Below are 27,805 nucleotides of genomic sequence, written 5' to 3'. Positions count from 1 at the left end.
TGTTCCCCTTCCCTTGTCTACCTCCTTTCAGATTAACTGCAATTGAAGTCAGCCCATTGTATTTCCTTCATGGGCTTATTTGCCTGGATTTCACCAGCTTACCACACATTGCCTTTTTATTCCAAGGTGCCATGTGCATTTGTAATATTTAATAAATGAATGTGGATCCCCAGGCTGGCAGCTGCAGGGTTTATGGTATTTTTTGTTACAGCCCCCCTTCAAGCAGTGTAGAACTTGAAAGCAATCTACTTTCATTTCTCCTTTCTCAGCCTTGGGATTGTCGTGAATTTTGTTTCCAAATATGTTACAAACTTCCAAATAAAGTGTCTGCATTTTTGCCTTGAATAGTTGCTTATTTTAATGATATTTTCTTGTGGTAAAATGTGTGCACGTTTAAACATTCACCACTTGTATAGGTGCACAGTCAGTGACATTGATACATTCACATGCTGTCAGCTGTCACCTTGAGAACGTGGTCTCCCCAAATGAAAGTTGTGCCATTACGTGGTGGTTCTCCGTCCCAGCCCCCGGCACCCACGTTCTGCTTCCTCTCTCTACTTTAGATACCTCACTCAGGTGGGATCATGCCAGGTTAGTCCTTCTGTGTCTGGCTTTTTTGTGTCACGTCCTTTAGGTTTCTCCTGCATGGGTCAGAATGTCCTTTTTAAGGTGGGATAACATTCTCTGCGTTTATAGTAGGCTTTGTTCATCCTACTGTGCTAGATGATGGCCAGCTGGATCGTTCCTACTTTCTGGCTATGGAGAAGAGAGATGCCATAAACATCGGCGTACAAGTCAAGGACAAATATACATATTCATATATACATAAAAGCCAGCCCCAGCTGTACGTTGTCATTTCCTTGGTGACATCCCCCAATGCTGCTGGGCCCCACAGCAGCTCTGTAGCTTCCTGAAGAATGGCCTGCCTCCACTGGGAACACATTACAGCCTCCCTGACAGCGTACCAGCCTGTGGTGGGACCCGCAGCTTCCTGACGATGGGCATCCCATGTGCCATGGCGGTCTGCCTCCCTCCCGAGGAGAAATGTCCAGTCCAGGCCTTTACCCATCTTTGAGCTGGGCTGTTTACTGTTCAGTGCAGGAGTTCCTGATGTGCAGTCGGTAAGGGACGTCAGGGACACAAGGAGAGCCCTTCCCAGGGCCTGCCCTCCACCAGCACTGAGCTGCAGGGCGCGCCTCCTTCCCATCTGTTACCCTCTTCCTGTGCCTAGAAAGCTGCGTTTCAACAGCTGCAGGAGCTCTTTTGGCTCTGGCACACCTGAATTCTTTTCACCTTCGTTTCTGTCATACTTTCACCTGTCATAGTCCACTTTCTGTCACTAATGACACAAGGGACACTGCGTTCCAGCTAGGGCACTGGGCGCACAATCCCAGTCTGGCTGGCTTTTCTTCTTCTTCTCCTTCATCTTTTTGAGATATGGTTTCACTATGCAGTTCAGGCTGGCCTTGGACTCACTTTGTAGTCCAGACTGGACTCAAACTCGCAGCAATCTTTCTGCCTCAGCCTCCCGAGAGCTAGGATTACAGGCGTGCACCACCATGCCCAGCTTCTCTTTGGTTTTTGAGGCACAGTCTCACTATACAGTTCAGGCTGGCCTCAAACTCCTTCTGCCTCAACCTCCTGAGTGCTGGGTTCACAGGTGTGTGCCACCATGCCCTGACCTCAGCTCTTTCAAAACTGCATTTTACAGTTGCTACTCACCCACCAGCTGGCCGAGCTCCATCCCCATCTCGGTTCCTCTAAAATAGAGTCTGTTTTCTTTAGCTGTTTGAAGATTTTTTTTTTTATTGGTTTTAAGGAATCTGATCATGATATGTCTTCCTGCGACTTTCTCCGTGTTTCTGTTTGGGGCTCACTGGGCTGCCTGGATAAGTAGGTTTATGATTCCATCAAATTTAGGGGCTTTACAACAATTATTTCTTCAAAAACCTTCCTGCATTCACACAGCGGCCCCACTCACATGCCAGACTACCCAATGTTATCTCACCACTTATGCGGCTGTTCAGGCTGGCCTGTGTCTCCTAGTCCTGCCTCAGCCTCCCAAGTGCTTTTAGGGTTACAAGTACACACCACTGTGCCCAGCTCTACTCACTTCTAGTCCCAGCTTCCGGTTCCTTTTGGACCACTTCTGCTGTCTTCTGGCTGTGAATCTTTTCTTTTTTTTATTTGTTTCTTTTTTTTGTTTTTGTTTTTCTTCCGGTACCAGGAATCGAACTCACGACCTTGCGCTTGCCAGGCAGGCACTTTGCCATTGAGCTAAATCCCCAGCCCTGTGAATCTTTTCTTCTGCAGTGTTCAGCCTTGCTTTTGATCTTGTCCAATGTACCTCCCAACTCAGACATCACATTCTTACCTCTGGATGCCTGGTTTGGGCCACTGTTATATTTCTCATCCATTTCCTCTCCTCTGCCCATCCTGAACAGAAACAATATGGCTATGACAGCCATTTTTATTTCCTCCCCTTCTTGGTTCTTTTAGCCCTGAACTCTCCCAGGTTTCCTACTGAATGGTTTTCCTTCTCACTGTGAAGTGTATTTTCCTGTTCTCCACATGTTGTTTTTACTAGGCACCAGGTTTGTACATTTTATCCTATTGGATGTTAGACTGAAACAAAAAATACTGGCAACAGCTGGCTGTTGTGAGGGACAGAGCAGCTGCTCCGAGGTACTGTGGCCTCTGCCCCTGCCCCATGGAGGGTGAGGCCCCCAGTCCCCTGCTGGGAAAGGACCTGCTTCCTGCCGTCTTCCAGACTCTCCTCTAGCACAGGGTAGCATCCTCTCCAGTGTTCATTGTGCAGACCCAGGGGCCCAGCTCTGATCCTGTCTCCTCAGCTTGGATGCTGAGCTTTGGGGTTCCTCCGCTGCCCCTGGGCTGCTGCCCACAGTCTAGATGACTTGCCTTTTCTTAGTTGTTTTAAGGCCAGTGGGATAACCCAGCAGATACTGGTGACAAACCTGTGCACCAGGCGCCACTAATGCTTCCAGACTGCCACTGCAGCTGGTGGTGAGGCAGGGGCTGAGGGAATAAGGATGGGAACTGTGCACCAGGGTGTGGGTGCCACTCTCAGCCCAAGCCTGAAAGCGAGCCTTGCAGCTGCCCAGAGCAGAGCCACGGGAGAGGAGGAGCCCAGAGCCTAGCATGCTGGGGCGAGCCCACCCAGGGGCAGGAAGGACATGACAAGCCAGCAGAGCACAGCCCGCAGGGACAGAGCTGCGCTGCAGGGGTGGAGGCTGTGCAGAGGAACCAAGGGCGAGCAGGTGGGCGGAGACCAGAGGACAGAGGGGAGCAGCCACAGGGCAGCCAGGGAGCCGACAGCAATGGCCACAGCGTGGGCGTCCAGATCTGCAGGTGGAGACTGGAAGGCGGCTCTGGGCCTCTGAGGCCAGAGGGAAAGTGAGCTCTGCCACGAACTGCCGGCACAGGGTGACCAGAGCCACTTGCTTCCAACGCTTGTGGCATGGAACACCCACCAGCCACAGAGCTTAAGCCAGCTAAGTCAAAAGGCCTCAGAATGCTCCAGGTCTAGAAAAGCCATGTAGAATCTACAAGCCCATTCACAGACACCCTCCCCTGCTCACTGGCCCCGGCTAAAGCCCACTCTGGAGTGGCTTTCCTGAGAGCCACGTCACTAGCCCTGGATCCTAGATGATGTGTTCAGTGCCACAGTGGGGAAGGCTCTCCCCTGCTCCCTGCCCTCAGCCTCAAATCTGTGCTAGTCCCAGATCCCAGGTCCCAGACTGCATGGCATATCCAGTCCCCACTGAGCCACTGGGGGCCAGGGGCCCACCTTGTTCAGGATAGCCCCCAGGGATGCACGTGTGGGGAGCCACCCCATCCTCCAGGCCCCTCAACTCCTCAACAATTCCTTGGGCCCACGCAACCATGGCCACTTAAGACGGAGCAAGGACCTCCAGCCCCCAGCCCAGGCTCCACCCCTGCTATACCACAGCTCCTGTACGCAAGGGCTGTCAAGTCACCTGAGGCCCAGGCCACTAGATACCAAGAAAGCACACAACACACCAGGCTGTGACAGCCAGGTGTCTGACAGCAGCATTCCAGGCAGAGTGTCAGAACAACCTGCCCCGGGGAAGCCCAGGACACTGATGCTCTCTGGAGCCAGGTAGTTCGAGTGGGGCTCGTGCTTGCTTGGTGAGACCAGGACGAAGCACGGCTGGACAAGCAGGGCATGTGCTTTAAGGGGGCTGCAGGATGCCTCTGCTGCTGTCACCATCACCCTCCCAGGTGACCCCGGGCTGTGACAGGTTCCACACTTACACTTTGACAGATAGGAGTCTGTATGTGCAAATATAAAGGGCTTTATTCACTTCTGTCATCAAAGTACAAAACACACATATACAAGCTCCTCGTGGACATGTGGCCTCAGGCTTCGAACATGGCACAGCTGTTACACAGCACCTTCTCACACACATCGCTGCAGCTGCACGTGCAGGGGAAGAGAGAAGAGCTGTGTTAGGGCTGACTATGCCCCGTTGGGCCACTGGCGCCCACACCCAGGACACCTCAGAACATGCCCTTATTTGTAGATGGGCTCTTGTGACAATGGTGGTTCAGGGGTGCTTGGGAACAACATCCTGCCGGGGGCGACCCAGCTCAAATGCATGCTGTGGCTCAGAAGCCGGGGCTTTTCTTCTTTTCCCCACTGGGTGAGCAAATATGATCAGAAAGGATGTCACCCTGACACTGTTACAACAGTACCCTAAAGAGATTGCTACTCGGGGAGAAAAACATGAGGACAAAGGGAGAATATGGCCACTGACAGTATATCAAGGATTCCTGGGAGCCAGCGATGCCAGCAGGAGCTCTAGAATATTCTCCCTCACAGCCTCCACAGGATACCACTCTGCTGGGACCTGCCTTGGACTTCTGGCCTCCAGAAGTGTGACAGTGCATTTCTGCCATCTAAGCTGACCAGCAGAGCCTGATTCAAGCCTTGCAAACTCATGGTGCCTTCCCCGGGAACTGCCCCGATGTCCTAGAACTCACAGGTTACACTGGAAGCAGTGACTTCTGATGATCAAGGCTCCAATGGGAGCCTGCTACTGTCAGGAAAGCCAATCAGGAGGGACACTTCAGGACACATGGCAGCAATACACTGCACGACCACAGTAAGGACATGCAGAGATGAGCAGAGTCAGAGCTGCTGGCTACAGCCCTGCACAGGAGCCAATGAACAGCCACAGCAGCTGGTCTGTAAGCTGGAGGACAGCAGGCGGGGATACAGGGCCACCAAGTGGGACACTGGTGCCCAGCTGGGCCAGGTCTCAGGTAAACTAGAGCCACACTCGAGAAACCCTTGTTTCCCAACACTCCTAGAAGTCAGGGTCCTGACCCCAAAAGCCAGGGTGTGCCTGAATGAGACAGCAGGGCACAGGCCCAGCTCCCAAGCCTGAGGACACCACTTCTGGCCACTGACTCCAAGCAAGTCACTTAATTGTAAAGCAGTGCAGAGAGCTGACCTCCTGGGCTGTGGTACGAGAAGAGCATGTCACAAGGGAAGTCAGAGGCCCCTGGACACCAGCGTGTGCCTGGGGAAGAAGAAGCAGAAAGCAGAGGTGTGAGGACACCAGTGTCAGGGAGAGTAGAAGACCCTGAATCCAGCCACACGGGGCTGGAGGGCTCCTGTGGCTCCAATCAGCTCACCCTGCTCTGGGCTCGCTTCCTCCGCAGGAAGATGACGCTGGGAAGTCCCTGCCCCTTCCCGTTTACCCGTCAGGAGAAACATCAGCTAGGCTGTGAGACCCACATGAAGGCAGAGTACCCCACCTTCATAACTAGCCTCAGGCTCAGTCCTCAAATGGCCAGTCTGAATCACCTAGGCACCTGGTCATGGGGATCCAGTTTACCCTACAGCATCCCCCACTCAGCACTTCTCCCTGTCCCCCACCACCCCGCTTTCTCAATCTCCAACTGAAGAGTGCCTTGAGGGGAAGGGCTTTCTATGCGAGACATGGTTTTCAACTTTACATAGCTACTTTTACCACCTCTTGGGTCTAAACTTGTTCAGATCTACAGAGCCATTCCATGTGTGCTCTGCACTGTCCACCCTAGGGGATGGGGTGGACCCCTGTACATGTGTCCCAGGGCGCTGTCTTGAACAAGGTGGGTCCCTGACAGCCATGAAGGGAGTTAAGAAACAACTGATAACCCTACAAACAAACCCTGCGTGCCACATAACTGCAGTGCGCATTTGCTCCCCTGTGTCAGTCATTCCCCAATACAGGGGAAGCAAATCCATGAGAAAGTGCTGGCTACCCAGTCCTAAATGTGATGGTGGAGAAGACCAAAGAGGTACTTTAAGACAGGAGGCCCTAGAGACAGCAGCTGACTTGTGAAACTTGGATTTCCTTTAGAAAGGATCACTGAATCTTTGGAAAATAAAGGTAGGCAAAACATCTTTGACCATCGTGTCCCATCCCATTAAGCAACGGCACCAACAGAGGAGCCACTAGTCCTCTAAAGGGCATCTTGAGGCTCCTGAACATGCTGGGGAGAAGGACAGGAGGGATGGCTCCATGGACCAAGGCACTTACTCCACAAGCCCACACAGGGCACAGGCCACGGTGCCGCAGCCCCAGCAGGTGCGCACACACTGCCCACACAGGGCCCGCTCACACTGGCTGCAGACCACCTTCCCATCCACAGCTCGCACACACGATGAGCAGGTGCGGGATGCTGCCCCAGACAAGTCTGTGAGGAAGAAACACCAGGTTGTCAGCCCTGGAAGGAGGCTGGAAGGACCACCTGTTTTTTTCTGAAAGTGAAGGCAGAGAGCTCCAATCCTTCTACCACTGAGTCCTTTAAATAGCCCACAGATCAAGTATAGCATCTAGATCCTATTCAACTAGAAATACAGGGTGAAACTCCAGATCAGCATTGCTACCACCACCTAGAACCCAAACAAACAGCTCTTGCTACTGCTTTATCAATCTCTGTGCTCTCTATTTCAGGGTGCCCCACCATGCCACTGCTTGGCCAAAAGCGCCTGGACCCTCCCAGGCCAGAGACCAGACCTGGGGATGAAACTGTCAGCTGTTGCTAACCTGCCCCCTGGCCCCAGAGCCCCAAGGCCACAGAACCACCTGGCCAATGTGCTCCCCTCTACAAGGCTCAGGAGCTGCAGGTGGCGTACCTGTGGAGCCTCTGCTTCTATTCTAGCTCCAGAGTTAGGAGCTGTTTAACAACCTCCACCCAACAGGAAGCTTCTCACCTTCCTGCCATTCACCCAGTGTTAGACTCTGGGTGGGATTCCTGCTTGCCAAGGTGGGGAAAAGTACCAAGCAGACCACTTTTCCACCACTGCCCTCAACATCATAGCCACAAGACCACTGGCCACTTACCAGCTTTGGAGGCCTGGGCGCAGCTCCTGATCAGTCGGCCATCGGGTCCAATCAGCATCTGGCCCCTTGCGGCGCGAGGCGTCTCCGTGGGGCCAGGCTTTGGGGACTCTGGCAGGTTGACAATGGCACAGCTTTCACCCCACACATGGTCTCTGCAGGCCTGGGCCCCATGGAAAAGGAGCTGCTTGGTCTTCTCTGGGGAACACAGACCTCTCATTAAGTTTCCACTGTGCAGCCATGAAGCCCTCACACAGTCACCCCACGACCCACCAGACGGTACAACGTACACCTCTGTGCCTGTCGCCCTGGCCCACTCTGCCTCCATGCTGAAAATGCTCTTCCTTCCCTGCTTCAGTTGGCTCAGCTGCCATGTGGCTCAGGTAGGTTCTGGATCCTGCAGCCCTGCCTGCGCTTGATCCAGAGGCTCCCTCTACTGGTCTGCTCACTGCCCTCAATTCACTGGGCTTGCATACCGTTCCTTCCCACCACTTTCCCTCCTTCAAGTGGGAGAATCATGCAGAGTAAGCTCTGTACCCTGAAGCACTAAGAACAGTAATGATCAAAAGCACCCAAAGGCTTAGAGCTGCGCCTAAAACCCCAGGCCAGTGTGCACCCTTTGCACCCACCAGAGGGACCTCCGGTCAGGAGACAGCAGGTCCTGACCAAGGAATCCCACAGCCTCCCAGACCTTTGAGGCTCTGACACACACCCATGCCTGGGAGCTGAAGTGGCAGCTAGGAGCAGTGCTCACCACCAAGCTACACGAGGAGCCTAAGGACCCTCACAAACGCAAATATCGGGCGCCAGTCCCAGCTGTGCTCACTCCAAAACAGCCAGGATGGAGATGCAAGACGCTGAGGACGGTGGAAACAGGCTGGCTGAGGCCTGCCCCTACACCAGCCACCTACCGCTGCCTCCCTCGGCCTTGCCAAGCCGGCCCTGAGGGACACGCCGCTGCTGCTCCACGACAAAGACAAAGTGGAGACAGGCAACTTCTCGATGCTACTTCATTCTTTTTGATAACAGTGTTTACGTTTTTGAAGGCTCAGACTTGCAGGCCAGCCACGGTTCCTAGGCTGATCACCTGGGAACCGCTCACTTGGTCACCCGCACGGCCTGGGAGCCCATCTGCGTTTGGAACACCAGCGCCCGGGGAGAGAGGGCACAGCAGGGGCACAGTAGGGGAAAAGTAGCGGGCAGAGCCTGGAGGAGTCTTTGATTCTGAAAGCTGGCTCTCCCGCGTCCCAAATGCACAGCAGCACCACTCACAAGCGCTCCGGGTCATCTCTGTGTCCTAGGTATAAACCGCTAGAGAGGAGAAGCTCACTCCGCATCTCGCCGGGGGCTGGTTAACCCGGAGAGAAGCCCGTGACACCGCTCCGTCTGGACTCCGCGTGCGAAGGGCTCCGCCGCTCCGGACCCCGGGAGCCGACCCCGCTTCCCGACCCCGCTCTGCCCCTCCGACCGCAAGTTCTCCACTGGGCAGGACCCCCCGGCGAAGGGTGCTAAGGGGACAGCGCCCGCTGAGTAAGTCTGCAGCGGCCTGGTGCCGCAGCGCCCACACTCACCGAAGATCTCCCGCGAGTACCGCTCGGCACACACGCCCCGGCTGAGCTCCTTCAGGCCCACGCGGACTTTGAGCTGCAGCGGGGCTGCATCCGCGAAGGGGCAGCCCCGCTTGGGCATGGCCGCCGGGCCGGAGGACGCAGCGCGCCGCACGCCGCGCACGCCGCGCCGACCCTGACGTCAGAGCAGTGCGCCAACAGTCGGGCGCGGGATAGGTCGAGAAGACACTGGAGGCGGGGCTCGTGCGAGACGCGGGGCGGGATAAGTCGAGAAGGCTGGAGGCGGGACTCGGCGCGCGGGAAAAGCCGGGAGAGAAGCCGAGGTCGGAAAGGAGTGGCTGGAGGCTAGATCCAGGCGGGACTTCTGGGCGTTGCGGCGCGGGATACGCCGAAGCTGGGCGGGGAGGGGCGGGCCCGGCGCTCCTGCCCCGGATGCGGCGTGAGGCGGTGTTTTGGTCCTGTCGCCCTGTGAACCTGGTGACAGTCATAGTTAACGAGCCCGGAGTGTTAGGGCGGCGCACGTGGCCCCGGCTCTCCACCGTGACGGCTTCGGGCCGCTTCCGCTGGTGCCACGGGGTTGCCCGCGTCCCGTCCCCCCACGGTCCCCGAGCGTCCGTGTTTACTTAAGGCGGGTCGGGAGAAATGAGATTTTATCGAGGATTGTCAAGGACACCATTGTCGTGGCTTCCTCGGAGGAAGTGGCCTGGAGTCTCTGCAGAGCCACTGTCATCGCCAGCCCTGCTTGGCGGCTCGCCAGGTTTGCTCCTGGATGTTTACCGCGAACCTTTCGCGCCCCTTCCCTGTCCTGGCGACCCGCGTCCCGGGTCCCTCGCACCGGAAGCTGTTCACGCTGGCAGATGCCCGTGACTCCTGCCAAGGCGGTCACCCTCTGGAGCCCTGGCGGTGGCCCGGCGTGGGTCTGCGGGTCAAGTGACATGCAGAGGGGGAAGCTCACACGGGACACGAAACTTTTTATTTGCCCAGGGCACTCCATCATTGGGCGCCACCCCCAGCCCTTCTGTAAGAACTTTTTTTTTTTTTAATTTAAAAACATTTTTTTGAGACAAGGTTTCAAGTCACTAAATCGCTCAGGTATAACTGGAACTTTTTTTTTTTTTGTCCTTTTGAGACAGGGTCTCACTATGCTGTTCAAACTGGTCTTGACCTCACTTTGTAGCCCAGGCTGGCCTTGAACTTGCACCGATCCTCCTGCCTCAGCCTCCTGAGTGCTGGGATTACAGGCATGCACCACCACACCCAGCAACTTTTTAAAAAAATCTAACTGGAATTTGTGATCCTCCTGCTTCAGATTCCCAGAATGCTGGGATTACACGCGTGTGTCACCATGCCTGGCTCCAAGGCTGTTTGTTACAGACCTAAGTGGACAGCACACCTGGCAGGGCCAGTAGGCAGGCAGTCCATGACAGGCCCAACCAGCCAGTAGGGGCAGAGAGGCCTGTGGGCCAAGGCCTGTTGGACTCGTGCGGGTGACCTGTGCAGGTGTCCATGGGAATTCTAAGCTGGGCATTGGGCAGGCACCTTCCACTTGGGAAGCTCCCCCAGAAGCTCGCTCCTCCCTGCTTCCTTGGCATTATTATAGATGGAAGTAATTCCCAGGAAATCCAAAGAACCGATCCTGCTTCCCTGTCCCACCACAGGCCTGTGCCATACAGTAGACACCAAGCCCTTCCTGTCTTGCTGCCACCACAACATGTTTCTGTCTGTAAGTCTCCACCCGCCTCTTGTTTTGGCCTTGAGGTACTGCAGCAGTGGCAGCCAGCTCATGGGCAGGACAGGTTTTCCTCTCAGGAGCCTGCACCAGGCACCCTCTGGTGATGAAGAGCGGTCACCTCTCAGGGCTGGGAAGCAGCAGGGCAGAGTCAAGGCGAGCGCAGAATGGCCACACACTCGGGCTCCTGGACATGTTTACTGTTACATGGCTCCAAACGGGCACACCGTGGCAGTGTGCCACACAAGGCCTCTGTTTTGAGCATTTGGGCTCATTTTAAATAGCAGAATTTTAAAAACTACACAGTGCTGGCTTTCAGATGTTTAAAATCACTGTAGTATTCAGTGGGTGGAGCCAAAAGCTTCAGTGGAAAAATAGAAGTACAGAAAATGATTTTCAGATGTCTTGTTTCCAGTGTTGCTTGTGACGCCAGGGAACACAGCTGCAGCTGCTCCTGAAGGGATGGGGCACGGCTGTGGCCTGGCGTAGCCGCTCTGCTGGGTCTAGAACAGCTGGATCATGGACTCTCTGGACTTGCCAACACCGACCCATTTGACTGAAAGGGCAACAGAGGGCGGTCACGGTGCACCCAGAGCAGGGAGCCCACCAAGAACAGTTTTCTGAAGTATAGTTCACTTGGTGAAGGGTACTGTTTTTTTGCAAATGGAAAGAGCTGTAAAGTTCACATTATAAAGGCAGTGCCTGAGGAGGGCGTGGAGTGCAGCAGCAAGCAGACCCTGGCCCTGCCCCTCGGGTAAGCCACTGTGCCTGTGCACGTCCAGTCTGGGCCAGTCACCTTGTGATGGAGTCAGCTCACTCGCATGGGGACGAGGTGCCCCCTGCCCACCCTGCCACATCTGGGTGGCTGCTACTCCCACTAAGGGCACCGCAGCCTCATCTGGCTGGAGCTGCTGACACCACCTGTACCCACTCTGGTCCCCTTGCCCCTCCCTGCCTGATGCATTCACGTGGTCACCACACCTGGCAGATTCTTACTGCTCTCTATGCCCTGCACTGGGACCTGGACCCCTCAGGGTGTCCACCGCACAGGGAGAGCCGTGGGGAGGGGGAGTGGCACCCACCTGCCACGCCCACGTGGTTCTCCACGAACCGCACGTAGTTCTGGGCCTGTAGGGGCAGGTCCTCCCACTTCCTGGCACCTGTGGTGTCCGCTTTCCAGCCAGGCAGTGTCTCGTACTCCACCTCAACCTTCTGGAGTATTTCCTGGTTAGCTGGGGGACACAGAGGGGTGAGGGAGTCCCACAGACTGTGTCTGCCGCAAGGGTGTGGTGCTGAGGTGACACTCGGCAGGTAGGGAGCTGGCACGGGTGGGGGCCTTCGGGGTTTGCTTGGTGTTCGGCAGTGAGTCAGGAGTGGCCGGGGTCTAAGCTCCTTCCAGACCCGGGCTCAGGCCACCCCACACGGTCACCAAGTGTTCTTGAGGGTGTCAGGCTCTGCCTGGGAGCCAACCCCAGCGGACTCTGGTGTCCTACAGCACTAAGGTACCCTTGAGGACATATGTCCCACCCCTGGGGATGTTAACACCTCCCCGGCAGGGACCCCTGGGCTGTGCCAACCACCCCTGCCAGTGGGAGGCCCTGGAACAAGTAGCCCCCCAAAGGGTCTGCCCACATAAGGTGTACCCCATGTGCAGAGCCACAGCGACCACCAGGAGGAGAATGGGCCTCCATGGAGCACCCTCCCAAGGCCAGGGTCAGTAGGGCCCTCGAGGGTGTGCATGACTCCCACACCCAAGGCCACCTCTGGGTCTACCCAGGCCTGTGTGCAGGTGGAAAGCAAGGGATGTCCATAGCTGTGGCAGAGGAGGCTGTCGGAGGAGCAGGTCAGACAAAACCATGGCGCGACACCAAAAGGCATATTCCACATGCACAAGACGGTGTCCAGGAAAAGACCATTGGTATGCTTTTCTAAAGGAAGGACGGAGAGGGGCAGGAGCCCAGTGAGATCTTTACATGTCTGCCCGGGGCTGGGGAGGGAAGTCAGGGGTAGGTGAGTGTTTAGGATGGGTGGAGCTCTGGGTTCCATCCCTCCTCCTAAAAGTGAAAGAAGGAAATCTAACCATGAAGCATGTTTTCCTATATGAGACAGTCATGTTTCTATCTGCAGAGAGCTTTTGGCTTTCCAGAACCAGCCACATCCACTAACACAGAATCCCATTCCTAGGAAGTAAGCCTTTCAGGGACCCCACAGGCCTCTCCAAGAGTCCATGAGAGGCAAAGCCAGGCTGAGCAGGCCCTTGGAGCAAAGCGGCTGCGCTCCACCTGCTGGCAATGCCACCCCTCCTTGCCCCCTTCTCCTCTGGTGCCCAGTGGGCAGGCAAACGCTGGCTCATGTCACGTACCTGGGAAGTAGGGAATCCTCTTCCCGTTGAGCTTGTATGAGATGCCAACTTTAATCTCATTCAGGACGTCCAGGATGTCCAGCTTGGTCAAGGCTAGCCTGCCCAGAAGTCAAGCGGTGAGAGATGCAGAGATGGCTCACACTCTTTGGTTTGGTTCTCACCCTATTGCTGCTTCTAGTGTTAACTGTGAGGATGGGTGATCCTGGAAAACTGCTAGAGGCGATGGGGCAGGAGCACCTGTCGGGCCTGTGCCATCTTGGCCATCCAGCTCTCCTCCTCGAGCGCCCTGACCCAGAGCCCTTTCCTGCAACCGCAGCTTCCTCCTGGTCAGCTGCAGCCCTGTCCGCCTGAAGCTTAGCCACATCTGCCACAGCACGGCCATATGGGGGTCCAGTGCCATGAGCGTGACACTGTGTCCCTTCACCCACCGGTGCCCTCATCCCCGCCCCTGGGCCGGCCAGTGTCATGATGGCAGCTGCCTCTCTGCGTCTCTCCTCTGTGCCACCCCTAGGCTCCGGCCTCTGGGTTCCCTCCCCTTTCCCCTTTTCTGTCTTCCCTCCCTCTGTGGAGGCCCCGGGTGCCATGGGCCTCATGGATGGGTTTTGCTGGACCCGAGCCAGCGGTGGCAGTGAGCAGGCAGAGCTGTCCAGTGCCATGCTGTCCTGGCCCCTGTGCTTCTGAGTCTATGCCATGAACCCTAGGCTGCACCAGGGAAACCGAGGTTGGCAACCTCAGACGTCGTGTCCTGGCCACATGGGAACGTGCTTCTTGCACAAAGATGGGCTGGGGACCCACCCAGCAGTGCTCTGATTAAGTCTGGGTCTAGAGGGGATGCTGCCATCCAGTGGAAAACATGCAGCTCACAGCCTTGGCCTGTCTCTTGGGAAAATCACTCCAGAAACTCCAGCTACAGCAAAGTGGGGCTTCTTCTCAGCACCATGGGGTGCACTCCCTTGGTCTTGGTGCCCTTCCCAAGCACTGTTAACCAGGCAGTGCCACTAGAAGCACCTCCACACTCTGGTCCTAGCACAAGCTGACACCCTCTGTCCTCACAGGACAGGGATCAGGTCTTGGGGAGTCACAGGTGGCCTTTCTCGTGGGGGTTTTGCATACTTCCTCAGAGCCCACACTGCTCCCAGTGGTCCAGGGAGCTGTGGGCTGTGTTGCTGGCCACCCCTTCCGGTCTGCATCTCTTCCCCACTCCTTCTCAGCCCCACCTGCAAGAGGGCCCTTCTCCAAATGCCAGGTCCCTCAGCTCAGAGACCACTGCTAGATCCTGGGCACAGGGTGAATGGATATGTGCTGCTTGCCTGCCCCAGCCCTCTGGCAGGGGGTCCCAGGGCTCCTGAAGATGAGCCCAGCGCCCACACTCAGAGGTCCTTACAGGGGCCTGAATGAAAAGCAGAGGACCCTGTTGGGAGACACTGCTGGGCTCCGGGCACAGCGAGTGCTCACCTGGCTCACGGTCCCACACTGTGCTGGTATCACCACCTCCTAGCACCCTGAGCAGAGATTCTGTAACCTGGAATTGTCTCACACCTGCACCTGTTGTGAGTTCTCATAGCACCAGGACACCACCACAGTGCCAGGCCCACCACGAGCCCCATGTCAGCCTTGCGGGGGACATGGCAGAACCCTGCATAGGGACCCCATGGACCTCAGACATGGCAAGGCTGGGAATCCCCAGAAACGCCGCTTACGCAGTGAAGCCATTGACCATGTGTGCATATCTCAGGATCATCAGGTCCAGCCAGCCGCAGCGCCTCTTCCTGCCCGTGGTCACCCCCCACTCGTGGCCACGGCTCTGCAGCAGGTCTCCAATTTCCTGCAGGGACAAGAGGGCATCCACATGGCTCAAGGGGACCTGTGTACTGCTGCTCTCTGGGCTTGAGTCCCTTCTCTTTCTCCCTCTGCTGCCCCTTTCTGGAGTTGGGAATTCCTGTTTTTTTTTTTTCCTTTGTACGGGGAATCAAACTCAGGACCTTGCACTTGCCAGGCAGGTGCTTATGCCACTGAGCTGTATCCCCAGCCTGGACTTGGGGATTCCTGAAGGTGTTCTCCTCACAGGTCAGCCATGTGGCCTCTACATGCGTGTCCTCAGAAGCCACATTCCGCCTGGCTGTGCTCCCCAGGAGCCCCCGCCTACACCAGGGAAACAGGTCAGACGCCTCAGACATCCTGCTGTTGGCCATGCGATTCCTGTGGTTCTTGTGGGAAAAGGCTCAGAACCCGCCTGGCAGCGCTGTGGTGAAGTCTGGACCCAGCAGGGACTAAGCCGGCAGGGCGGGGCCTGGCTTGCAGCACAGCTTGCGGACAGTGGATCTTTTATCTCGTCCACCCATGCCTGTGCTGCTCAGGAAAAGCCTGAGCCTCTCTGGATGCCCCTTCACACCTACCTCAGAGGGGAGGCTGAGGGCTCAGGGCTGTGCTTTCAGCCCTGTCCTAGCTTTCCCTGGGCCAAGCAGAAGGCCCCAAACAGGACCAAGCCAGACCAGCCACAGGGCCAGGGCTGGGGAGGCACTCAGTGTCCCTTCTGAGAGGAGGTGACCCATGAGCTACCCTCAGTGAGGGTGTCTGAGGGCAGCCCCATGTCTGAGTCCCGACACACTTCTGGGGTAGACAGGGTCCAAGATGCACACACCCACACCTGCTCCCCACGGTAGGAGCAAGCCGACCTTTGGCCCTCTTGCTGCATGCCTGCCTGTGCTGGCGAGCTGGTGGGGCTGCGCGGGGCTGGGCACTCACATTGATCTGCTCTGTGGGGAAGGCCCCGATGCCCACGCGGGTGGTGTAGGCCTTCACCACGCCATACACATCTCCTATGTTGTGGGGCGGGATGCCCAGGCCGGTGCACACGCCACCCACTGTGCAGTTGGACGACGTTACAAAGGGGTAGGTCCCTGCGAGACAGAGCAGGCCACAGGTTGGGGCTTCTTCCAGCCCTGCAGATCTGGGCCCAAGGTGCCTGTGAGCAAAGGGCAGGGGGCGGGTGCACCCCTGCGTGAGGTGCTGTGTGCAGGGCCATGTGGCTCTGTGGGGTGTGGGGTGTGGGGTGAGGGCAGGAGCAGGCTGTTCCCAGTGTGGACCAAGGTGGCCTGGCTGCCATGGTGTCCACGGCTGTGCCTGTGGGGTTGGGGACAGCCCAAAGTTTCACCTGCAACTCAGCCCTTCCCTTTTCCCTACCCTGCTGAAGTTGGGAAAACTGGGAGATTGGATCATTCTTGTGGTATGGGTGGCACTGTGGCTCTGCCTCACCCCTCTGCCTCTGCCCTCCCCAGGCAGCTGGTTCCCAGCACACATGAAAAGCCATCAGGATCCAAAAGCCAGGACAGAGCAGGGGCGGGCGTGGAGGACGTACCGAAGTCAATGTCAAGGAGGGCGGCGTTGGCACCTTCTACTAGGATCTTCTTGGGGGGGCCATGGAGTGCCTCATACATGAAGTAAACCCCGTCTCGGACCATGGGTCTGATCCGCTCAGCAAAGCCCTGCAGGGACCATGCCAGCCAGTGGTGATGGGTTGCTCTGAGGAGTCTAGACGTCACAGCAAGGGAGCGGATGACTTACCAACCCCAGGGTGCCCGACTTACCTTAAGTCTCTTGAGTTGGCCTTCTACGTCTATCTCTAGGCTGGGGAACATGGACTGGTGCTGGTGGGCCAGGTTCTTGAATCTGTGCAGGTGACCGTCACTGTGATCCCCAGAGGTCCACACAGAAGTTTGCTCTGGGTAATCCCAACGCCCGGTCCCCTGGCCGCAGCTGGCCTACTACCTGGTGGAAAACTCGTCGAAGTCTGACAGCAGGTCACAGATGCGGAGGCCCGTCCGGGCGGCCTTGGAGGAGTAGGTCGGTCCGATTCCCTTCTTGGTGGTGCCGATGCTGAAAGACGGGTCCACATGTTGGTGAGGACCCCGGGCCTCAGCATGGCCTACTGCAGCCCTGCCGGCCCCTGCAGAGCTGGGCGCCCCTGTGGATAAAGGCCAGGCAGGGAGACATCCCGGGAGCCTCCCTGAAGTGACACTGAGGGTACCAAATGTGGGGCTTTGTGAGGTGCCCTGGGCTTCTCAAACTTGGCTTCCAGGGACACAGGGCTGGTGGGGACACTGTTTGGAGCCCCAGCCCCATGCCTGTGCCCAGTGGTCCTCCTGCCTCAAAGCTGCCCTACCTTGGATTCCCCCTCACTGGGTAGTGAGGGTGCCAGTTGGTATTGGCCGCTGCCGCTTCCCCCAGATGGACGCCCTGGCTGTGCCCGCCACCCCCACAGTACACTCTGTGCATGCAGGCTGCTCGCCATCACCGCCTGTGCTTGGCTGTGTGCACGTGTGAGCATGAGGCCAGCTGTGCGTGTGCCTGCGTGTGTGGGCGTGAGGCGCTATCTGCAGGCATGTGGGTAACTGATGCCATCTGCTGGAGGTGGTACTCATGTGAGCCTCTTCTGGCCTCTGGCTGCCAGAGGTCCTAGCAGACATTTCAGAGTACCCATGGCACACAGGGGCAGGATGTGGGCACTGGCTGGGCACTGGCAGGGGCGCCAGGCTGCTTCAGCGCTTCTCCTTTCCCGGAGGCCCTTGTGCGCAGTCAGGGTGGCCCAGGCAGGGACAGCAGGGGCAGCCAACGAGGACAGTGTGGGGCCCTGAGAGAGGTGGGCTGCCAAGTGGGAGCCGTCCTCAGGGGCTTTGAGTGAGTGGAACCCCCCATGTGGAACTGGATGTGCCCAAGGCCACCAGCCGGCAAGCCCAAGATCCAGGCCGTACTTACTTCTTCCCCTCCTGCACTTGGCGCTGGACTTCCTGCAGTCCGTCCACCGCCTGGTGGAAGTCGAACACTGCCGGGCCATGAGGTGCCAGGGAGCAGGAAAGAAGCAGGGGCAGAGGTCTATGCAGGTACTCAGCGGCCATGCGCCATTTCCCAGCAAAGGGGTTAAGGTGTGAGTGTGATCCCTGGGCAGTGGGCAGGGGCAGAAGCTGGGTGCCAGAGCCTCAGGCTGCACCTGTTCCGTGCAGGTGTGACTGAACATTTCCCTGGGCCTCAGTTTCTCTGTGTGCAAATGGGGCCAGTGGCCCCTGACCCAGCTCTTTGGAAAGGGTGAGGGACAGGGAGGGGAGCTGTGTGGGACCAGGCAGGGTGTGTGGATCGGAAGCTCACCAAGGTGGGCCCGGTCGGAGATGATGAGCCGCTTCTCCCAGTCCTTCAGGCCTGCAGGGACACGGCACACGGGGGCGGCATTCACTGGCATGCTGCACCCACAGGTGACCTGTGCCCAGACCAGGCGAGCTCGCCCAGCTCCCATCAGGATGAGCATGGGGCAAGAGGCCCTCCCGGAACCTTCTCCCCGCAGGTCCCCACCTCACAGCCCAGCCTCCCAGCGCCGACTGCCAGGCTGCTTAGCCTCCTTTCCAGGAGGCCCCTAGTCTGTGACACAGGGGAGCCTCTGCCGCTCTGCCGTTGGCACTGCATGCCGCTGGGCAGGATGATGTGCAGCCCCAGGACCTACCTTTCTTCTCATTTTTCTCTGCTTCTTCAAACAAGCCCGGCAGGTGGATGACCACGCCATTGCCTGCGACAAACAGACAGGACATGTGACTGAGCCATGCCATGGAGCTCAGGAAGCCAAGTTTACTGCAGCCTGTGCCTGGCAGGCCAGGGTCACAGCAGCCAGGAGCTGGGGGCAGCTGAGTGTCCATCAGGGTGAATGAGTGAGCGTGGCCGTCACACAAAGCACCTCGACCCAGCCTCAGAAAGGAAGGGAATCCTGACACGTGTTGCAGCATGGGTGAGCCCTGAGGACACGATGCCGGGTGACATCAGCCAGACGTGAGGTCCCTAGAGTTGCTGACTCAGAGGCAGGAGCAGGACAGTGGTTAACAGGGCCAGGAGGGTGGGGCTGCTCAGGGTCAGAGCTGTGGTCTGGGACAGTGGCAGGTTCTACACTGTGACGATGCATGGTAATCAGTCCCTGGCGCTTACCCAAGCAGCTGAACATGTGCACACTTAGGCCCGTGCAGTGCCTGTGGCAGCCTGACTCCTAACTGCCCAACTCGGGAGCAGCCCTTCCCTGGGAGTATGGCTGAACCAAGGTACATCTGACAGTGGAGAAGCCCTGCTGTGGCTGGTGAGGTCAGGCAGGTCAGGGTTCTGGATGGGGCCACAAACTACCCCAACGCCAGACCAGATCAGCATGGCAGCATGGTACCAAGGGCTGTGACCTCAACCTGGACTTGGAAATGGGCCAGTTTTCTACCCATGAGTGAACACTGTGAGGCTGTGCCCTCTGCCTGGGCCTACACGGGGAGGACCGTGACACCCCAGTGGCTGCTGCATCTGCCTCTGCCCACTCACTGGACCCCCACTCTGTTCCACGAAAGCCGGGTGTTGCCCATCCTGGGTGGCAAATAAAAGCTAAGTGGAGGGGGCTGGGGATTTAGCTCAGCGGCAAAGCGCCTGCCTGGCAAGCGCAAGGTCGTGAGTTCGGTTCCTGATACCAGAAAAAAACCAAAAAAAAAAAAAAAAAAAAATCCAAGTGGATCTTTGAACTAAAGTGATATGGCTTCACCTTTGACACTGGAAGAGACAAAACCACGAAGGCAGCAAAGTGATCGGTGGCCAAGGAGAACAGGTGGACACAGGGTATTTTAAGGCAGTGACACTGTCCTGTGTGACACTAATGGTGGACGTGTGTCGCTGCACATTTGTCTACACGCACCAAGTGCCAGGGAGGAGGCCTCATGTGAACTCCAGGTGGCGAGGGCAATGGCTGTGTGGCTCCTCCATGGAGACCAGGTGTGATTGTGGGGGCTGCATGTGCAGGGACAGGGATCCTGGGAATGTGCTATAACTGCCTCAGTTCTGCTGTGAACCTGAAACTGCTCTAAGAAATAAAGCCGATTAAAAGACACTAAAAATTGATTTAAATGGTAAAGCTACTGAATATGTCTTCCAAGTACAAAAAAAAAAAAAGTAAAAAGACCAGTGTGGCATGAAACACAGCAGTGGCCTGTGAGGTGGAGGGAGGGCAATGACCAGCAACCGCATGGACCTTCCATGATAAAACCAGTCTTAGGGGCGTAGACCCGCCAGGCTGCAACCTCCAGGGAGGATCTGACAACCGTGAACCAGGCCTCAGTGAAAGGGTTGTTTACAAAACAACCTGAACATGGGGAAGGGGAGCCTTGGAGACACGCAGCCCCACTGCGCCCAGGATCGACCGCAGCTCTGAGGCGTTTTCTTTCCACCTGTGGAAACTGACGTGGGGTCTGCAGGGAGTTCCACGCGGGCAGAGGGAGGCAACCCTTCCGAGATCACGCTGCATGCTGATGTGCGTCTGGGCTGAAGGGGCCCCTCACTCGCACCATTAAGAGCCCAGCAGAGACCCCTGCTGCCTCCCATGGGAGCCCCTGGCCCTGCGGCCATGCACAGTTTGGCTGAGGGAAGTGGAACATGTCAAGAAGGAAGGGACCCAGATTGCACAAGTCACAGCGAGCAGGAAAGGTCACCCAAATGCCACAGCATCTTGAAATGACCACATGGAAGAGGTGGCTTCACAGGGCACCTACCACGCTGGCTGGAAGCCCACTCGCTAGTGCTCCTGGTGACCGTGCAGCCCAGTGCTGCCCTGGCCTTGACCTGGACTCAGTGTCCAGGCAGACGGCCCTCCCAGGGAGCGGCCAGCCCTCAGCCAGTGCCTGTCTTGGCTCTTGCACAGTAGGTAGAGGCCCTGTGGCACAACCAGGCTGCCCCTTACCTGCACTTCCCGATGGGCTGGGGCCCAGCTAGGTTTCAAATGGGCTGGCCAGAGCCAGAGGGAATGGGCCAGAGGCAGCCGGGCCACGGGCTACAAGCTAGGAGAGGACAGCCCCTCAGTCCTCTGATGGAGTGGGGAGGGGGGACAAGATCCTGGGGACCAAGGTGGCTTCACCTCTCAAGGGCACAAAAGGTCACAGGTGGTTGCAGCAAGGTCAGCCAGGAAGGATGTGCACAGGCCTGGAGTGGCTGGGAGACTGTGGGGCAGGGGGCCCTGGAAGCATGGATGAGCCCAGGGCTGGGAGCCTGTCAGGCGGTTGGGGTCACATAGCAGAGACCCCACTTGATCCATGCCGCCAGCCGTGCTTGCCCACCTACACACACAACCAGACCTCAATGAAAGGCACACCAGTGGATGGACTTTTGCATGCACACCTGGAATCTGGGCTCAGCAGAGCCTCCGGGGCCCTCTGACCCCCAGGGCATCTAGTCTGTGAGGCCGGGAGGACCGGCTCCGTACCTCCTCTCAGCCTGTCTGCTCCCACGTGGCCCGTTGGCAGCTGGCTGTGTGGGTGACTCCTACACCAGCTCCTGATGTCCAGCCAGCCCAGGGGTGCGGGTGCACCCGCACAGAGGTGCTCTTGAGCCTTCCAGCTCACACTGCAGGGCTAGGATGGTGGGCAGGGGACACTCACCAATGAAAGACACCGCCTTGGTGTTGATGATGCCGCTGGGGAGCAGGTGGAAGTCATACTCCTTGCCATCCACCACCACAGTGTGGCCAGCATTGTTGCCTCCCTGGGGACAGAGACTCGGCTGACTATGTCCTCAGGCTTCCCAGGCACCAACAGCTAAGGCAGAGAGAGGGGCCCTGGGGTAGCCTGTCACCTGGGTGCACAGGGTGGCTCCCATGCCTGTCTGATGGCCCTGTAGTGCAGGTGGGCTGGTAGGCAGATAGGGCCGGGAACCCCGACCCTGGGGTGCAGTGGATGGGGCTGTGACTGAAGGCAAGCAGGAGGACCCACCATGGGGACACGTGTGTGCTGGCCGGCACACAAGGGGCCTGGGGTAGCAGCGTCTCCCCTCCCAGGATGGTCCATGGTACCCCTGAAGCCATGTCAGGTACACAGTGTGGTCGCACCTCTTGAGAGCCCGCACAGGGTCTTCATGCCGCAGTCCCATGTCCCATACGTGGGGCATGCTGGCCAACCAGCCTGCAACTGCCTCTTTTCTCCTGCCCCCATCAGCCCCTCCCCGGGCCCCAGGACCTCCATCCAGCCACACCCTGTTATCTGTGCCCTGAAGGGGGGCCCTCACCCCACCCTGTCCTCTTCTGTCTGCCCAGGACACTCAGTGTGGATGCCTGTTGCTCATGATGTGCTGGGCAGATTCCAAGCCTGTCAGGTTCTCTCAAACAGCTGGCGGAGCAGGCAATGCTGGGGACCATGCAGGGACCTCACTTCTCACAGCGGTCGCTGAACAGCAGGGCTGGAGCGCCGTGCACTTAGTTCCCTCCCCATCCTCTAGCCCCTGACCCCCCAGGTAAGATGGGCCTGCTAGAAGCCTGTTCCACAACATGGCACCAGACCCCTAAGTGAAGGTCTGCTCTAGGCCTCTCCCTGCAGCCTCTGATGCAGGCTGCCTCCGCTGCTGCCCTCTGCCCAGCTCTCCTAGGCTGGCCCCACCAACTGCAGGACCCATCCAGGCACGGCTCTGATGACACTGCAATGCCCACCTCCCCGCCAGGGTGTCCTTAGCCAGCACCGGGACCTGACGTGTGGGTCCTGTGTGCAGATGATGGGGTACTGGGGGACTGTGGCGAGCAAGGGCGTGGAAGGGAGCCATATGACGGACCCTCATGGAGGGGCACACAGGCAAGCTGTCCCAGAAAGGCTACCTGAGTGCGGGGAGACAGAGGCTGGGGGGCAGGAAGAGGAGGGAGAAGGAGTTGAGGGACCCCCGAATTTACTGTGGGGCTTGGCAGTCCCTGTTCCCTGTCCTGGGCTTGCACACACAACCTGTTAGGATGGGACAGACCCTGCAGCCCTCCGTGCTCTGCGCTTGCCTGGCACATGCAGCTCCCCTTGGCTCTTGAAGTACCTGCATCCATAACCTGTGTCACCTGGGGTTAGGGTCTCCAGGGACAGATGAGGAACCAAGAAAAAGTGAGTCTTGGCAGAGCTGACCTAGCCTGTCCTGGTGCATAGCCTTGTCCCCACAGTGGGGAGGCCTCAAGGGCAGTACAGCAGCTGAGCACTGCCCACCAGAGCAGCTGGGGCCCAGGGAGCCCCGAGAGGGTGCCCGCGGCCCTGCCCTCCTCTCAGGGTGCCCAGGACCAGGCCAGCTGGCAGAGGGCACAGAAGCATACCACGTGTGTTGGGGTAAACACGGGTGCCTGGGAACAGCACAGTGCCATGGGCCAGGGGACGTCCCATGACCTTGGGCCAGCGCCCACTGTGGAGCCCAGGTGCCAGGAACAGGGCACTCAGGGGAGGCACCAGCCCCAGGGCTTCCAGCAGCCCTGTGCAGCCAGGGCGCCTTCCCAGACGTCCAGTTTGTGGCTCTGCCCAGTGAAGTTTTAGAACGCCAGGTGCATGGGGACAGCCGAAGAGCTGGGGACAAGATGCCCTTGTGGGCTTCAGCCTGGGGCTCCCAGAGCAAAGGCACCCAAGGAGGATGGGCACAGTGGGCATGGAGGGGTAGGTAGTGGAAGGCCACTGACACGGAGGGGGTGGGGCATTGGACCTGCCCAGCACAGCAGGTGGAAGCCACGTGGTGCCTTGAGCCCTGCAGTCTTGGCCGCCCCACCCAGGTGAGCAGGCTCTGGGGGGTGCTGTGCTCACAGCCAGCTCCCGTCACACAGGTGTCACCTCTGGCTGTAGTGGGGTGTGATGGCCCCTGTTGCTCAGCCCAAGATGGCCACGTTAGGGCTCCGTCTCCACAGGCCTCACCGCAGAGAAAGCCCACATCACCCTGGGGGCGTGGCAGGGGCCGGGCCTTGCTGCGGAGCTGGGGTCAGCCCACAGCCCTGCCGTGGCCCTGGCCTGCCTGGGTGCTGGGCCCAAGGAGCTGACCTCAGGGCTGGACCTGGGCAGGCCGCTGACTTGGTCTCTCTATGCAGAGGCCCGTGGCCTCCCATCTTCCCACCCACAGCACCTATGCCTCTCCCAGCACTGCAGTCTCCCTCCCTCCTGTCCCAGCCAGCCTGCCCTGAGGCCAGCACTCTCCTCCCATGTCTGTAACTGAGTACCTGTGTGCAGGTACCAGGCAGCTGCAGAATGCAGGGCGGCGATGGCCCAGCAGAGTCCAGGTGCTGGAGCTCAAGAAAGGCCAACCTTCAGCCACACAGCAAGGTCCTTTAGTAGGTGCTGACCCAGGACCTACTGTGGCTCCCATAGGTGGGGCGGAGCACACTCCACATGGCCCACAGGATGGGCCACATGCTATGGGATGCTGTGGATGGTTGCACAAGCAGCACACTGCACAACTCCAGGGGCCACTGTCACCAGACACTGAAGTCCCCCTACCACCCCTTGCCCTCAGGCCAGCTGTCACTCAAAGACCCCAGCTCTCGGTGGCTGGGAGTTTAAGACCAGAGCTCTCCCTCTAGGGACCCATGACAACCCGATCCTGCCCTGGAAGTGACTCAGCCCTGACCCTGGCTCCGTCCCTGCAGGGATGCTCTCCCCAGACTGGGCATGTGGCAACCTTGGCCCTCAGTGTGGACACTGGCACTGCCCCTCCCCCATCCCTCCCGCTGTTGGGACCTCATTTGCCCTGTGTGGCTCCGGCTACCCTCGGCACCCAGGGCTCTGACAGCCCTGAGAACCCCCACTCCACATCCAGGGCTTCTCCTCTCCATGGCTGCCTGCTCCCTGGACCTCTGATCTCCTGTCTGCAGAGGACCTGCCAGCTCACAGCAGCTCTGAGCTGGACAGAGCAACCAGAGGCTGGGTGCTTTCCACGTGGGCCAGAACCCTCTTCCAGAGCAGGTCCTGGATGTGCTGAGTGCTAAGACATGCCCCCCAGCCCCAGCTGGTCCCCTCATGGCAACCTCCCCTCCAGCCCTAGCCTTCTGTCCCCACCCGGGCCCCTCCCACACCACTTGCACACAGACCTTGGGGCCCCTGAGTACAGGACCAGATCTCTTGGGGTTGCCTGGCAGGCAGCAGTGGCCAGGTGCCTGCCCCCAGTGTGCTCTAGCCTGACCCAGCTTGGCCCTAGGAACGGTGAGGCTAGTTAGCTGGCCAGGACCTCAGCCTTCAAGGAAGGCTGTGTACCTGGTGGTGCTGAGGTAACAGACTGCTGCTCCTGTGGCACCCCCATTCTCCTGTCACCCCGCAGGCTCTCACATGCTGCCTTGCCCCAACATCCACACTCACTCAGCTCCAGCTCACCCCAGGTACAGCAGGGCTGACTGCCTCACAGGCAGCCCTGCCATGTTCACCCTGTCTCTGAGCTCTCAGGTGGCATCCACCACCTGCTTGGGGGCGGGCTCCCCTCCTGTGCCCTGGGCCCTGCCCCCCAGGCCTTCAGGCAGGCAAGCTGCCCTCTCAGGGCTGAGGTCGGAGGCCTGACCGCCCAGCCCCCAGCACCTCCAGGCAGCGCCTCACTTCCTTTTGGTGTGTCCTCCAAGGTTCCCTCCTGGAGGCCAGGCGAGGCCAGAGGAAGCACAGGGAGCTTTGGCCATGTGACCACGCAGTACTGGCTACATCCAACACCATGGTGTGCAGAGGCAGTGGAGGACCTGCTTCCAGGAGTGTCTCTGGCACTCCAGGGGTTCCAGAGCAGCCTGGAATCTCTGGTGGGCCCCTGAGAAAGCTCCAGAACCCGGCAGACCAAAGAACAGGGCCCCCACTGCACAGGACATCTGTCAGAGAAGACACAGGAGACCCTAGGATCTTGTGCCCACATTTGCAGTCCATCCACGGGGCTGTGGCTTCCATCCCTAGCCTGAGGTCGGCCCGGACAGTGACCCCAGCCAGACCTCAGCCTTGGCTCCAGCTGGCTGGGCATGGACATTAGTCCACGGTGGAGACCAAGAGAAGCCCCACGGGGCTCCAATGCCTGGTGTGCTCGCAGCTGGCCATCCTGGGCACTCAGAGGAAGGAATGGGGGTGATGTGGGCAGGTGTGGAGCCTCCACCTTGTGCTCACTTCACAGATCACCCCATTCTCTCAGCCTCTGGCATCCACTATGAAGTCATGTCCTGGCATCAGGAGCCCCGCTCTGGCATTGTTTGCCTATGCACACACGCAGTAAGGACAGACAGCCCTGGGCACCTGGTTGGACACTCACTCTGCCAGTCTCTGACCATACCAGGATGGCCCTGGGCGTAGGGAAATGGGGCGGATGCTGGGAGGTCAGCAGCAGGCAGGAGCCTTACTCCAGGGCAGAGACAATGCAGGAAGCTGGGTTCCTGCGCATGTGCAAAAAAGGGGGTCTGTCAGCTGGAGATGCGCTCACAACCCTGGGCTGGCTTCACGCCCAAAGGTGGGGGGGTGCAAGCCCGGGGCTATCGCGTGGGGGATGTGCTGCAGCCGGGGTTTCTGGTGAGCCTCAGCTTCCTGTTTCCCCACCTTCGAAGGAGCTCTCGGGCCCCACTCCGGGTTTGTCAGCAGGCTGGCGGGAGATAGGCCTGCGCCTCGTCTTAACCCCGCTAAGGAGGAGTCCAGGGCTCCCTCAGCCCAGTACAGGGTTTGAGCTCTACAGGGGGCAGGCTGGGGGAGAGGGTTCCGAGGGGCCCAGGTGACAGGCCCAGTCAAATGGAGGGTGTGACGGGGCCGGCCTGCTGACCTGGGCAAGGGGCCAGGGTCGGCAGGGTCCTCCCAATGGGGCTGCAAGTTGTGTGGACGGTGCAGGGCAGACAGAGCAGAGGCTACACAGGAGTTGGGACACCCTGGAGTCATAGAACTCTGGATGTGCACCCAGCTATCAGGTCTGGGGGCAGCCCTGGGGCCTGCAGTGAGGGGAGAGAGCAGGGGAGATCACCCCCTCCGAGGAGGCACTTTCCTCAGCCCACCTGCAGACCTGCCCAGAGGTGTGTACCAACAGGCTACGGGCTCGGCTGGCCACACCGAGCCCACCCCAGGCCCCAGTGCCAGGGAAGAGCTCCGGTGGGTGTCCCAGCCCCGGGGAGGCTCCAAACACCACCAGAGCACCTGAAGCAGTCATTGTGTGGGGCTGGCAGCCCACAGGCAGTGTGGGCGGGGTCGCCTGCACGGGGCAGTGACCCGAAGAGCATCCACCCAGCACCGGGTCAGAACAGGTGCGGGGGGGCTGAGAACACGCCGCAGCTGGCCAGGCCCTTCTGGACGCAGGCTGCGCCTGGCTCCTCCGTGGCCCCAACAGACACGCGGTCACCGTGGCCAGAAGTCTGGGTTCCCCCTACCCCAGGAAGCCGGGATCCTCCCGGATCCAGGCCCCTGCCCCAGCCACTTCCGGGTCCCCAGGTCCGGGGGACCTCCCCTTGCCCAGCAAGCGGCTTCAAGTGCGCTCTGCCCTGGTGTGACCAGCCGCGCCCGCCCGGACCCTCACGGCTACAGGAGGAGGAGCGAGGCTCTGAGGGCCCTCGAGTTCCCCAAGCTGGGTGCCCCCCCAGGGCGGCCCGTCACTCCCCTGGCACGCCCCACCCACCCCTGAGGATCAGGTGTCCCCGACTCAGCGACTTATATTTATAGCTGTGGGCCTGGGCTGGCCGGTGTGAGCGGCATGTGTGTGGGATTGTGGGCGAAGCGCCCCGAGGGTGCTCCCGGAAAGACCTCCCGGGGCGCTGGGTCCTGGGGAGGGGGACTCGCCGGGCGGTGGGGGCCCCGGCGCCCGGCCCGCACCTGGCAACGACTGACGATGTCGGCGTCCGTGGCCAGCAGGTCCACCACCTTGCCTTTGCCCTCGTCCCCCCACTGCGCGCCCAGCACCACGGTCACGCGGGAGCCGGTCGCCGCCGCCTCCTGCTGCAGCCGCCCCCGCTTGACGCCGCCCGCGCCGGGGGGCCGGTCGTTGGAGGCTCTGGTCCCCGACATCCTCGTCCGCC

General features: G+C 59.0%; 2 protein-coding genes across 3 annotated transcripts; both read right to left on the bottom strand.

The window, feature by feature from the left end:
• Nucleotides 1–4,321: 4,321 nt before the first annotated feature.
• On the bottom strand, nt 4,322–9,121 carry Siva1 (SIVA1, apoptosis-inducing factor). The gene is made up of 4 exons (XM_005410841.2): nt 8,948–9,121; nt 7,380–7,574; nt 6,573–6,729; nt 4,322–4,459 (listed from the first exon to the last, which is right to left on the bottom strand). Exons 1-4 carry the CDS (start codon nt 9,063–9,065, stop codon nt 4,402–4,404), a joined length of 528 nt encoding a protein of 175 aa, XP_005410898.1. The 5' UTR covers nt 9,066–9,121; the 3' UTR covers nt 4,322–4,401.
• A 1,731-nt stretch (nt 9,122–10,852) lies between these two features.
• Adssl1 (adenylosuccinate synthase like 1) lies at nt 10,853–27,805 on the bottom strand (the record flags this gene model as incomplete). 2 transcript variants are annotated; one of them, XM_005410839.2, is given in 13 exon segments in its annotated part: nt 10,853–11,229; nt 11,756–11,905; nt 13,036–13,133; nt 14,736–14,860; nt 15,781–15,935; nt 16,394–16,520; nt 16,623–16,704; nt 16,804–16,911; nt 17,791–17,857; nt 18,178–18,228; nt 18,527–18,589; nt 21,468–21,570; nt 27,603–27,805. In XM_005410839.2, coding segments are annotated over 13 exon segments (1,374 nt in total). In that variant the 3' UTR covers nt 10,853–11,176.

Source organism: Chinchilla lanigera, unplaced genomic scaffold, assembly GCF_000276665.1.
Source record: "Chinchilla lanigera isolate Chin_1 unplaced genomic scaffold, ChiLan1.0 scaffold00137, whole genome shotgun sequence".
NCBI classification, from domain to species: domain Eukaryota; kingdom Metazoa; phylum Chordata; class Mammalia; order Rodentia; family Chinchillidae; genus Chinchilla; species Chinchilla lanigera.
This window is presented reverse-complemented; position numbering and strand designations above follow the sequence as displayed.